Raw genomic sequence first — 13,195 nt, 5'->3', positions numbered from 1 at the left:
AGAGACCCTGTCTGCGCCAGTACAGAACGCGGGGGTCCCGGTGTCCTCCTCACCCTTGCTGTGCCGCAGCCCACTGTTGCGGCTGCGTTGTCGGCTCATCTCGTGGTGGTGGTGGTGGTGGTGGTGGTGGTGGTGGTGTGTCTTTCTTCCTCTTGCCCTTTGACCTCCCCGCTTGACCGAGCACGATGTCCTTCCCCAGGGACTGGTCCCTCCTGAACACGGGTCCTAGGGACGGGAGACTGAGTCTCGCCAGCCTTGCTTCTGGCCGAACCTCTGAAGGAACAGCCGTGGTAGCACCCCACCATTGTTCACCAGAGCAGAGCTGTCTAGGATACCCTGGGCAGCCAGTGGGCTGAGCTGCTGCCCGGCACTCAGGACATCCCTACTGCAGCGAGGGAAGTGTCCACTCTGGGAGCCTGTAGCCACGTGGTTACGGACCACGCGATGTGTGGCCGGAGGGGTGGAGGCACTGCGCGAGTGATCGTTTCTGGGCTGGTTGCACTTTTAAGTAGCCACCTGTGGCTAATGGCTACGTCTTGGGGATCACAGCCTCAGAGGAAGGCCAGGGGTACCTCACACAGTTGTTTTGCACCCCACTCCTTCCAGGGGCTAATGGAGCTCCACATGGTGCTGCCCGTGCCCGACACCGACGAGAAGAACGGCCTGGACCTACTGCGGCGGCTCTGGGTGGTCAAGTTCGACAAGGAGGAGGAGATCCAGAAGCTGGCTGGGAGGTGAGGGTGGCTGGAGGCCTGAATCTCCCGGTGCTACTCCCCGCTCCCCATCTCATTCCCCACCCCCTGAAAGAGGGGCCTGCTCAGGGTGGAGAAGAGGCCTGGGTCCATGGGGATCCCAGGATGGTGGGGTGTGGCCACAGTGGTTCTTCAGAGGTTCGGCCACAGGGCTCCCTTGGCTCGGCCGCTGCGTCTGGTCTGACCTGACCTCGGCTGTGTTCTGCGCAGGCTCTGGTCGTTGATGGCCCTGGACTTGCAGCCTGACCTCTGCTCCTTGCTGATTGATGACGTGATTTACCATGAGGCGGCCGTGCGGCAGGCTGGGGCCGAGGCCCTGGCGCAGGCGGTGGCGCGCTACCAGTGGCGGGCGGCGGAAGTCCTGGGCAAGCTGATGGAGCTGTACCAGGAGAAGCTCTATGTGAGTGCTAGTGGGCGTGTGCCAGGGTGGGGTGTGTTGGGGGTAGGCTGGGATCCTGCCTGCCCAGGCCCAGGCCCCGGCCTGGCTGGAGTGTTGGCCCACCGTGACTTTGCTCGGAGAGCAGCACCATGCATGTGTTCTCTTGTCTATTGCAGCGGCCCCCCCCAGTTTTGGATGCCTTGGGACGTGTTATTTCAGAATCACCTCCAGATCAGTGGGAAGCCAGGTAGACCAGCTGTTCTGTTTCTGTCGCCGTCCCGTGCAGAGCTGGTATAAAATGTAGCTGGTGGCCAGGGTGGGATTGGGAGAAGGTGGGGGAGTGGCAGGAAAGAGTGTGACCTGGGTATCGGCAGCCTTACTTCCAGAGCCGGCCCCTCTGTGCGGGCTGTGCATCCGTGGGCTTGCCCCCTCCTGTGGAGTTGGGCTTCACCACAGGCCCTCCTCGGGGTGGTTGGATCGGCCACTAAGCAGCATGTGAGGTGCTCTGTGGGTGCTCGCCCCCTCCACTGAGCCTAGCAGCCCCAGCTCTAGGGTGAGGGAACAAGTGCCTGCCCAGAGGGGGCGGGTAAGCGGCATTCAGCCGACATTCGCTCTCCTGATCCAGCTCATTCAGGCGGGTTAGTCTGCTTTCCTGCCAGCCCCGCAGTTTGCAAACGCCACAGCTCCTGCCCTGTCTCCTGGAAGAACAGTGTCACTCTTCCTGGGTGGGCGAGGCTCCTATCTGGGCACATCCCTGTCATAAACTACTGTAGAGGTTGGGAGTGCAGGCATTGCACTCACATGGGGACACACAGCAGAATTGGTCCCCTGCCCCGGGCCACCTGTAGGAGATAAACGCCAGGCGGAAGATGGGCTTGTGTGTGGCATGTCCAGGTGGGCCATCCATATTGACGGGTCAGCATCGGCCGTGGACTCCGTGCTGCATGGCACTCCCTTGGGGCTGGATGGGGTGGCTCTCAACAGCAGCCGGGACCCCTCGGTGCTGCCCACCCCCCCTTCTTCCCTAGGTGTGGCCTGGCGTTGGCCCTGAACAAGCTCTCCCAGGGTCTGGACAATTCTCAGGTGAAGCCCCTCTTCCAGTTCTTCGTCCCCGATGCCCTCAATGACCGCAACCCCGATGTCCGAAAGTGCATGTTAGACGCAGCCCTGGAGACGCTCAACACGCACGGGAAGGTAGGAGGGCTGTAGCCGGCCAGGGTGCCGTTGGAAGGCAGGCAGAAGGCAGGGTCAGAAATGCTGGCCTTTGCTCTCCGAGCTGCTCCCACCACCCTAGCGGAAGACTGCCACGGTACCCCCTTTGGATCATGGTGAAGCCCTTGTGGGCCTGCTGCCTGCCTGCAGAGTGGTTTGGGGGCCAGGCTTTCCAGGCTCGGCCTGAGGTCCCAGGGGGGCTCTGTTTCCCAGGAGAACGTCAACTCGCTGCTGCCGGTCTTCGAGGGGTTCCTGAAGGACGCGCCCACTGATGCCAGCTACGACGCCGTGCGGCAGAGCGTGGTGGTCCTCATGGGCTCCCTGGCCAAGCACCTGGACAAGAACGACCCCAAAGTGAAGCCCATTGTGGCCAAGCTCATCGCTGCCCTCTCTACCCCATCCCAGCAGGTACTTGCCACTCAGCCTGGGGCCCCTGGGCCCTGTTGAGGAATTGGGGCCCAGGGTTGGGATGGGCAGTAGGGCAGCAGGGGGTAGAGCTGGGTGAGTGACCCAGCTAGCCCATCTCCCATGGAACAGCCGGGTTCGTGGCCAGGACCCCTGAGGAGCAGGGTGGCAGGCCTTCTCTGTGGTCTTGCTCAGTATGCTTGGGCTGCAGAGTGTGTGTGTGTGTGTGTGTGTGTGTGTGTGTGTATACCCCCCATCATTCGGCACATCACCCACCTGTGTCCTTGTTGGCTTCATGCTGGCTCGTGATTCTGTTGACACGCTTCGGCGTTAGGGTTGCAGCGCAGCTCAGGAAGGGGAGTTCCCAGTCTTCTCTTTGCCGCTCAGTAACTCATGGCCACCTTTTTTGGCCCTCAGTCTAAACCATGCACCAGGGCCCCGAGACCCAGATAGAAAAAGGCGGGGGCCCTTCTGTGTCAGGCCTGTCCTTCGTCCTTGCCACGTGTGGCTGATACCTGGCAAGTGCCTTTCTCTGCAGCCTCCAAGCCCCAGTGTAAGGATTTTTCCCCTTCCTTTGGTAAAACATGCTTCTCGGGAAACACTCAGCTGAGGAGCCAACGGCCGCAGAGCTGGGCTCCGGAGTGCTCCCTCAGGGAAACCAGCCTGCTGGCGGGGGGGGGTGTCCTCTCGGGCACCAGGAAGCACGTGCTCTGCTATGCTACTGGGCCCGGGGGCTGCAGCTGGCTCTCACTGTGGCTGGCAGGGGGCTCCTAGTCCTATATTAGCTCTTCCTGACATACCGAAAGTCTGAAACACAGAGACATGGGCTGAGCTTTAGGGGGAGCAGTAATAACACGCTTTCTGGCCTGCATTCTGGCCTAGCTTCTCCAGTCGGTCCGTGGCAGATTATCACAAGGGCCACGATGAAGGTGTGGTGGCAGTGGCACCGGAATGGCCGGGATTGTGTGGGTTTGGGGGGGACACTTTGCAGTGAGCTCTGACTCAGAGGTGCCCTCCTCAGGTCCAGGAGTCGGTGGCCAGCTGCCTGCCGCCGCTCGTCCCGGCCATCAAGGAGGACGCCGGGGGGATGACCCAGAGGCTGATGCAGCAGCTGCTGGAGTCGGACAAGTATGCCGAGCGCAGGGGCGCCGCCTACGGGCTGGCCGGCCTGGTGAAGGGCCTGGGCATCCTCTCCCTCAAGCAGCAGGAGATGATGGCCACGCTGACCGATGCCATCCAGGACAAGAAGAACTTCCGCCGGCGAGAAGGTGCGTGGCTCTGAGTGTGTGAAGCGGCCAGGGAGGGCCTCTTGGCCTCTTCGCCTCCTTATCAGCCCACCTTGGTGGTGGTGGTTCGGGGACCGGTGTGTGTGTGTATCCCTGATTCTTCCTGGGCCCGTGATCACACGGTCCACGGTGGTCTGTGCTAACTCAACAACAGGCTGGGGTACTGCCTTTCTAGTGGCTAGAAATCTCTCTCCGCTCCTTTTGCCGCAGCTGTGCGCTGTGGCACCCCGGCTGCTGCTCCCGGGCCAGGCAGTCCCAAGTGCTTCGTGGGGGACAGGAGGTGGCAGGGAGCTCGCCAGCCCCTTGGGTTTTCAGTGGCCCCCTCCCTCCCTCCCACCCGTCAGGGGCCCTGTTCGCCTTTGAGATGCTGTGCACCATGCTGGGGAAGCTCTTTGAGCCCTACGTGGTCCATGTGCTGCCCCACCTGCTGCTCTGCTTTGGCGACGGGAACCAGTACGTGCGTGAGGTAGGTCCCGAGGCGGCTGCAGGTGGGAGAGAGCCAGAGGCCCACCTGTGGCGTGTGAGAAGCAGGCAGCCTAGCCTCTGGAGGGGGCTAAGGCCCCTGCTGCTCCTCCCCTCAGAGTACCCCTCTGCCTACATCTCGGCACTGAGGCAGGATGAGAACCATCTCCTGTCGTATAGGACCTGCCTTAGAACCTTGTGAGTGCTGACAGAGACCCCCAGGAGTGCTGACGGAAACCACCTCCCCCCCACCCCCCACACGAGCACTGACCGAGACCTTCCCATGGGTGATGACAGAGACGCCCTCCCCCAGGAGTTCGGACAGAGACACCCTCCCCTCCATGAAGGGCTGACGGAGACTCCTCTGAGTATAGACAGAGACCCCCCATGACAGGAGTGCTGGGTACGGCACTGGCCCTGGGCCCTGATCCGTACTGGGGCAGGGAGACCCTGAACGCATCTTCTCCTCCTTGAGGCTGCAGATGACTGTGCCAAGGCTGTGATGAGCAACCTGAGTGCTCACGGGGTGAAGCTGGTGCTCCCCTCCCTGCTGGCCGCCCTGGAGGAGGAGTCCTGGAGGACTAAAGCCGGTAACCACCGGGCCCCGCCCTGCTCTCAGCAGGGACTCAGCTCCCACAGCATGCGTCCTGTGTGTGGCCCTCAGTCCCCAGCCCAGGGGGGCCTGATTCTGTACCCTGGCAGTTTGAGCGCAGGGCTGGCGGAGCCCCAGCCTCACGGCTGTCAGCCCTGGCCTGTGAAAGTCCCTCTCTTAAGATTCCCTGGCTCTGTGCCCCTCCCCCCCACACCACCACCCCCCTGCACCGCCCCCACCAGACACACACACTGAAATGCCTAGAAAGTGCCATCTCCTCTGGAACTTTAAAGTGCCCAGCAGCTAGGGCAGCTGCCCTGGTTTGGGGCAGAGTCAGGGTTGGGAGCTCTTCCATTGGACATCTGTCCTGCTGGGTCCCTCTTGGTTGTTTGGAAAATCACAAATCTAGCTAGGTCTGTTTCCTTGATTGTGGATGGGGAAACTGAGGCCAGACCCAAGAAGGGAAATGGCCTGGTCCCCCATCAAGCCTGGGCCTGGTCCGTGGCCTCCCTCTCCCCCAAATAAAAACCCCCAACAATCCCATGTCTCAGCCTAGCCTCCAGGGCTCAGGCCTCAGGAGCTGTGTCTGCAGAGGAGCCGCCAGGTGACTGGGCAATGTCTGTCCACAGGGTCCGTGGAGCTGCTTGGGGCCATGGCCTACTGTGCGCCCAAGCAGCTGTCCTCCTGCCTGCCCAGCATCGTGCCCAAGCTCACAGAGGTGCTGACGGACTCCCACGTCAAAGTGCAGAAGGCCGGCCAGCAGGCGCTGCGGCAGATCGGCTCCGTCATCAGGAACCCAGAGATCCTGGGTAAGCAGTGCTCCTCAGTCCTGGTGGTCCTTCTGGAAATGGTGTGGACGTCGTCTGTTTGCCCGTCGGTCCTTGTCTGGGCTTGCGGTTGTCGGTCATCTTGAATCGAGTCGTCCCACGGGGTGGGAGAGGAGCGCTGGCAGCCCAGTGGTTTCAGTGCTCACGCTGAGAACCCCAAGGCTCTTTTGAACTCACCCAATGGTGTTGCGGAAGAAAGGCCTGGCCAGTTGCTTCTGTCAAGACTAATGTGTGGAGCAGTGGTTAAAGTGCTCAGCTTTTGAACCAAGAGGCCAGTGGTTCGAACCCGTTAGCTGCTCCAGGGAAGAAAGATGTCACTGTCTGCTCCCATAAAGATCACAGCCTGGGAGACCCTGGGGAGGCAGTTCTACTCTGTCCCACGACTGCCACGAGTGGGAATCCACCCGACAGCACACAGCAGCGACTGCTTCGTTTATGTGACGCTCCTCCCCACATGCAGAAAAGCACTCAGACCCGTGGCTGTCCGGTTGACTCCGGCTCACCACGACCCTGTAGGACAGGGCAGAGCTGCCCCGCGGGGTTGCCGTGGCTGCAGATCGTTATGGAAACAGATGGCCTCATCCTGCTCCCGTGGAGCACCACCGGGGCTCCTTGTCTGAGAGATGGCAGCCTAGACATCTTACGGCATGTGCAGGGTCCCCAGGAGTCCGAAGCATCTCAAGGCAACGGGCCTGGCGTGGTGCCGCAGGTGTGGCTCGGGTTTGATGTTGAACGGCCCTTGGTGTGCTTGTTGACTATCGGCATATCTTCTGTACTGATGGGGGAGTTTCTGTTAAAACTATACCCTTTGGGGGCTTGTTTGTTGCCTTAGTCGTGCATTTCTCCGGGCTTGTGACAGACAGGTATCCCGGTGATGCTCTGAGCTCCTTGTTCTTCACCCCGTTGTGGTTCAGGGGCCTTTGATGTCTCAAAGGAGTTGCTTCACAAAGCCACACTGTGAATGCTTCCAGAATCGAGGCCCCAGCTCCCGTGGGGCTGGACAGTGTTGCGGCACCTCACCCCCCTGGAACAGTCCACAGGGCCCTCAGTGGCAGCTCTGCAGGGCAGAGGGATGCAGCGACCTCCACTTCCTGCTGGTGGAGTGAGCAGACAGGCTGGCCCCCTGCTGGCAACTCGTGGGGCTTCAGGGAGGCCTTGGGTTCCAGTGCTTCCTCCTCTGTGCTCTGGGGCCTCTGACTAGTCTCTCAGTCCACCCACTGCCATCGAGTTGATTCCGACTCAGAGCGACCCAACATAAGGTTTCTGAGAGTGTCAGTCTTTAACAGAAACAGACAGCCTCATCTTTCTCCCTCAGAGGAGCTGATGGCTTTGAACCACTGACTTTCTGGTTAGCAGCCCACATGACTAACCCCCACCACCATGAACCCATCTTTCTCCTATTGGGACCTGCAGCCATTGCCCCGGTCCTGCTGGACGCCCTGACAGACCCATCCAGAAAGACCCAGAAATGCTTGCAGACCCTACTGGACACCAAGTTCGTCCACTTCATCGACGCCCCATCCCTGGCCCTCATCATGCCCATCGTCCAGAGAGCCTTCCAGGACCGCTCTACGGACACGCGCAAGATGGCAGCGCAGATCATTGGCAACATGTACTCCTTGACAGACCAGAAGGTAATGGCCGGCTGGCCGCCTAGGACGCACTAGCTGGTGTGGGCACGGAGGTGTAGACATCTGGACACCTTGGGCATCTTGCTGACCACAGTGGTCCAGTCGGCCTTTGCTTTGTATCCTTGGGAGGCCCACCCCACTGAGGGAGGTGAGCTTCCAATGATGCTGGCCAAGTGGCTGCTCCTTGGTCGACTTGCCAGGTTTTCTGACCACCCAGGGACACAGGCCCCGATTGAATGTGCTGGGTGCGTGTGTTTATTTGCTCCTGTGAGCCTGGGTTATGTGAGCTCCCAGTCCACATCGCTGGAAGCTGGGAAGAACAAAGTATTGTATCCAGGGGCCCCTGACACCCAAACAGGTACTGGTAATTTTTAAAAATTACGTTTCCAAAGATAAACTTACTTCCAGCATAGCATGTTGTTCATCACGTGCTTGCAAGAGCTGTAATTTATGCCGACAAGTTTATATATCGTATCTTCTAACTTGATCGTGGGCCGTGTAGTTCCCAAAGTTCTCGGCCGCGTTAAACGATTCTGCAGAGAGCATGAAGAGCGGTGTCCCCAAAGCCGAATCCAGAGATGCCAGCACGTAAGATGAAGAAGATGGGGGTGACCATCAAATTCCGAAAGTGTCCGACATAACCAGTTCCTAGAGATTCCGGAGGCCGAGCAGGTCCTGGTTCAAAGGAGGGATCGGAGGTGTCTGAGCCTGAACCACTGTGGAAGTTCTGCCTGCCCGGCTGTGGGTGGGCCTGGGTTTCCTTCTTGGGTCCCTCATAGGTCTGTCCCCCCAAGTGATTGCGCAGGGCCTGGAAGGAAGGCGCACACTCAGTGTGGCGAGCTGACGCGGCGGCCTGTCCTCTCCTCCCCTGCGAGCTAGCTGGTAGCTGTTCGTGCTGAGTCAGCGGAGGCTCCCTGCAGAACGGAGGAGCCAGAGGCAGCACCTGAGTCCCTCTCGTGTTGTTGCAGGACTTGGCTCCTTACCTGCCCAGCGTGACCCCGGGCCTGAAAACCTCCCTTTTGGACCCTGTGCCTGAGGTGAGCGTAGTGGGAGGAGGGGAGCGCATTCCCTCGGTCCAGTCCCCAGAAAATGGACTCCTGAGGTCTCCCGACAGCGGCTGCGCTGTGGCTGTATGGTGGGGGCCTGGCTGTGCGGAGTCTCACATCGCCGCCCGCGTCTGCCTGACAGGTGCGGACAGTGTCTGCTAAGGCCCTGGGGGCCATGGTGAAGGGCATGGGGGAGTCCTGCTTTGAGGACTTGCTGCCGTGGCTCATGGAGACGCTGACCTACGAGCAGAGTTCCGTGGACCGCTCTGGCGCGGCGCAAGGTGAGGCCCGCGTGGGTTGAGGCCGGACCAGGAGAGCCCTCATGGGTCCCCGCCTCTGGGCCCTTCATGCTGTCTACTTCTTACAGGATTGGCTGAGGTCATGGCTGGCCTGGGGGTCGAGAAGTTGGAGAAGCTGATGCCGGAAATTGTGGCTACGGCCAGCAAAGTAGACATTGCCCCTCACGTCCGAGATGGCTACATCATGATGTTCAACTACCTGCCCATCACCTTTGGGGACAAATTTACCCCCTACGTTGGACCCATTATCCCCTGCATCCTCAAAGTAGGTTCTGGGTGCTGTGCTGAGGATGGTGGGCTGGTGGCTCCCCCTCCTGGGGCTAGTCCTGCAGTCTCACCTCCTTCAGGCCTCGGTGCCTGCCTGGGGAGCTGGCTGCCCTGGCTGAGCCACCCTTTTGGTGCACAGGCTCTTGCTGATGAGAATGAGTTTGTGCGGGACACAGCGCTGCGAGCGGGGCAGCGGGTCATCTCCAAGTACGCAGAGACAGCTATCGCCCTACTGCTGCCCCAGCTGGAGCAGGGCCTGTTCGACGACCTCTGGAGAATCAGGTGAGGATGGGCTCGGCGGTGGGTGCCTTTGGCACTCGGTGGGCAAAGGGAGAGCAGAGTGTGGTTTTCCCGCCCCCGGTGGCACTCACTCTGGGGCAGCCTCGCCTCGCGGTCTTCGGTCTGCCCGCTGTGCCAAATCAGCAGAGCTCAGAGCTGGGAATTGCACCTCTAGGACTTTGTCTGATGAAGTGCGACAAATGCGCCAAGAGGGGTGCAAGTATATCGTGGAGCCCTGGTGGCGTAGTGGTTTAAGCGCTTCCAACGGAAGGATCACGGGTTTGAGGCTGTCTGCTCCTGTAAAGATTTTCAGCCTTGGAAAGTCTACAAGGCGGGTCTGCTCTGCCTTGTAGGAGTCCTGTGAGCCGGAATCGACTGGATGGGCTGGGTTTGGTTGGGGGTTACTGTTTCTCATTTGAACAAATGGGAGACGGCTCTCAAACAGTCACAGCCCGTCCATGCAGTGGACGTCCATGCAGTGGACGTGGTAAGAGTTGTTGAGTCAGATCAAGCCATGGCCAGGAGGCCGGGGTCTGTAGTAGCCTGAGCTATGGAGGTGGGCCTGGCATGTGCGGGCCTGACCTGTGTTGGAGGCTGGGATGGTTAGGGGCCTCTTTGTGAAGCGAGAGGTGTGTGACAAGATTGTCACCAGAGTCCCAGGTCACCTGAGAAAGGGGAGTTTTGGCGATTGCTTAAACTCTGTGTCTGCTTTTCTTGTGTTGCTCTGTTTTCACAGAGTCAGTATGACTGTAATTATTGTAGCCTTAAAGATGAAGTCTAACTGAATCGGACCAGAGCTAGAGTGTGTCCTTCTTTTCCGATCAGGACCCCTGGTTCCCTTTTCGGCTTGCTAGTATATTTAGTGGCTTTAAAGTGAGACCAGATCTACTGAGAAGTAAGGTTTCTCCCTTTGGTCTTTCGGCTAGTGATGATCAGGGTGTCTGGTTCCCGGTCATATTCCCCGGTGGTCAGTAGCGCCGTGTGTAGCCACCAGGCAGGCCGCTGTGTGTCATGCACACTCTTTCCCTCAACGGCCTCTCTTCAAGAAATCGCCAGGCCATCCCGAAGCAGAGAGACTCGCCATGATCTGGTCATGCGTGTGCTTCCTGGCGGGCAGCTGTTTTCTCTCCCGGTTGTCTGTCAATGTGGCTCGGTTGTGAGTCTGTCCCTCGAAGCTGTGTGACTGTTCCCGACGTCCTCCTCAGGTTCAGCTCCGTCCAGCTCCTTGGGGACCTCTTGTTCCACATCTCGGGAGTTACGGGGAAAATGACCACTGAGACGGCTTCCGAAGATGACAACTTTGGAACTGCCCAGTCCAACAAGGTGCCCGCTGCCCGCCCGGCGGGACCCTCCTCGTGCTGTGGGTGGTGGGGCCAGGCATGTGGCCCCCAGGCCCCGGGCTTCGCTCACACCGCTGTGCTCTGTTCCATTGTGCCGCCGCTGCTGCCGCCACCGCCGGCCACAGGCGATCATCACAGCCCTGGGCGTGGAGCGGCGGAACCGCGTGTTGGCGGGTCTCTACATGGGCCGCTCGGACACGCAGCTGGTCGTACGACAGGCGTCCCTGCACGTCTGGAAGATCGTGGTCTCCAACACGCCCCGCACCTTGCGCGAGATCCTGCCCACTCTCTTTGGGCTCTTGCTGGGCTTCCTGGCCAGTACCTGTGCAGACAAGAGAACGGTGAGTTTCCAGAGCCGGGTCTGCAGTGGCCGCAGGAGGAGGGGCCAGGACAGAGGCCAGTGCTGGGACCAGTCTCTCGTGTACTTGTTCAGTCCACCGTCCTCTCACTTGGGCTCGGACAGAAGCTAAGCCAGCCTGGCTTCTCTCCGCATCCTTGGGGACCACGGTCTGGGAGTGCAGGGGATGGGCATTCGCCATGCTGTCACACCACCTGGCAAGCTCCAGTTGGGGCAGTCCGCACAGTCGGGCCAGGGAAGGCTTCTGAGAAGACGTGCTGCTGAAGGTGTGTAAGTCCTTGCACACATCTGAGCCATGCAGAGGGATCCTATTGCTCTTGCCTCAAGACCGGATGTGCAACAGCCCTGTGGTGGGCGGGATCACGGTGGCTGAGAAGCAGGGAGGAGAAGCCAGCGTGGCGTGAGATGACGCTGGCCGTGGTCAGTTTTGGGAGGTTCCGCCTGTGCTGTGGGCCACTTCTGCCAGTCCCCTTTGGCCCTCCTCTGTTCCCTTCCTGGGAAAGCAGCTTGTGCCGCTGGCTCTCGGAGGGTGGGGGCGGGGGCTCATGACACTGCGAGGAGATGGTTTTTTCCCCCTCAAGCATTTGTCTCATGCCCAGCTCTGCTTGAGTGAGAGTGTAGCAAGCTTCGTGACTTTGAGGCTGCAGGGTAACTCCAGGGTTACCATCCCTTGGGTGAGAAGCACAGGGGCCCTCATGCCCCTGTAGCAGGTGCTGGCATTGTTCTAGGCCAGGAAGGGGTGTGTGGGTGTCTCACGTACCCCCAGGGGCAGCTGGGAAGCAAAGGCCGTGGCACAGACTCAGCCCAGGCGCTGACTGTCTCTGTGGGCACAGATCGCCGCGAGGACGCTGGGAGACCTGGTCCGGAAGCTGGGGGAGAAGATCCTCCCTGAGATCATCCCCATCCTGGAGGAAGGCCTGCGCTCGCCCAAGAGCGACGAGCGGCAGGGCGTGTGCATTGGCTTGAGCGAGATCATGAAGTCCACCAGCCGTGACGCTGTGAGTGGCTGGGGATGCTTCACCCTGAGAGACCTACACCCTAGGGCACTGCTGGCTATGCCTGCTGCCTGGGCCCCACTTGATGCCAGCGCCCCTCCTTGCTGCTTCCCCACAGGTGTTCCAGGCTAGGAGAGGAGGCCCGAGGCTTTCCCTCCCCTCTGGGGGGCAGGGGGCATGCTCCCAGTCCTTGAAGGAGTGGCCTAGGCCAGATTGCAGTGCCCTGGGGTGGGACTGCATGGTCTCCCTATCCCTGGGCTTTGGAGCACTTGAGACTGGCCGTGCTTTTGGAGGTGACTGATCCGCACACATCCCTGGGGAGCAGGTTGAGGAAGTGGTGTCTTAGTTAGGGAAAAGCGCTGAAGCGATTGAGCAGAGGGCCGGGGAGACACGGGAGCAAGGCCAGGCACCCCGGTCCGACGGACCGTCTGCGTGAGGCCCAGCTTCTGCCTGTGTTTGTACCTGGCAGCTGGCAAGTGGTGTCTCGTTAAACAGAGACCTAGTCTCGTGGGGGGCCCTGGGTCCTGTGGCTAGCCGCCTGGTAGCTCGAATCCCCAGTGAGCTTGACTGGGAACAAGGGCCCTCGCTGACCCCACTGCCCACCAAAGACCTGGAAGGACCTGATCTTTCCAGGAGGATAGAGCAGGGAGAGGTGGCCGGGGGAGAAGAAGGGGTATCAGAGTTCACGTAAAATACCCCCCTGCTGATTCTCCACTCACGGGGCCTGCCTCGTGGCTCGTCTTTGCTCCTTAATGCTGGAACGTTGGTATCCAGTGGGAAACAGAGTCCGAGCCACAGGGCTGTGCTGGCCGGGCCTGGGTTTCCTCGCGGCCCCTGGCTTGCTTTGCCCTCTGCTTGTCCCTCCTCAGCACAGCGGAGCCTTGATTCTCGTAGGTACTGTATTTCTCCGAGTCCCTGGTGCCCACGGCCAGGAAGGCGCTGTGTGACCCCCTGGAGGAGGTCCGGGAGGCGGCGGCCAAGACGTTCGAGCAACTGCACTCCACCATCGGCCACCAGGCGCTGGAGGACATCCTCCCATTCCTGCTGAAGCAGCTCGTGAGTGTC

The 13,195-nt window shown here is 60.3% G+C and overlaps 1 protein-coding gene across 1 annotated transcript in view; it reads left to right on the top strand.

The window, feature by feature from the left end:
• The window catches only part of GCN1 (GCN1 activator of EIF2AK4), a 51,892-nt gene that overhangs the window by 27,864 nt on the left and 10,833 nt on the right, over positions 1-13,195 (top strand). Inside the window, exons 29-46 of the mRNA XM_030887427.2 lie at positions 607-734; positions 963-1,152; positions 1,308-1,378; positions 2,160-2,325; positions 2,557-2,751; positions 3,770-4,016; positions 4,379-4,500; positions 4,972-5,086; positions 5,718-5,897; positions 7,329-7,549; positions 8,515-8,583; positions 8,735-8,873; positions 8,960-9,156; positions 9,298-9,440; positions 10,643-10,760; positions 10,903-11,118; positions 11,969-12,133; positions 13,025-13,186. Of these exons, the coding sequence (XP_030743287.1) occupies positions 607-734; positions 963-1,152; positions 1,308-1,378; positions 2,160-2,325; positions 2,557-2,751; positions 3,770-4,016; positions 4,379-4,500; positions 4,972-5,086; positions 5,718-5,897; positions 7,329-7,549; positions 8,515-8,583; positions 8,735-8,873; positions 8,960-9,156; positions 9,298-9,440; positions 10,643-10,760; positions 10,903-11,118; positions 11,969-12,133; positions 13,025-13,186 (2,844 nt within the window). The remainder of the gene's footprint in view (positions 1-606; positions 735-962; positions 1,153-1,307; positions 1,379-2,159; positions 2,326-2,556; positions 2,752-3,769; positions 4,017-4,378; positions 4,501-4,971; positions 5,087-5,717; positions 5,898-7,328; positions 7,550-8,514; positions 8,584-8,734; positions 8,874-8,959; positions 9,157-9,297; positions 9,441-10,642; positions 10,761-10,902; positions 11,119-11,968; positions 12,134-13,024; positions 13,187-13,195) is intronic.

The sequence above is a fragment of the Echinops telfairi genome, unplaced genomic scaffold (genome assembly GCF_000313985.2).
Source record: "Echinops telfairi isolate 266 unplaced genomic scaffold, ASM31398v2 ScPeMD7_7412;HRSCAF=8450, whole genome shotgun sequence".
NCBI lineage: Eukaryota > Metazoa > Chordata > Mammalia > Afrosoricida > Tenrecidae > Echinops > Echinops telfairi.
The sequence above is the reverse complement of the archived record's forward strand: the minus strand, read 5'-3'. Positions and strand labels throughout refer to the sequence as shown.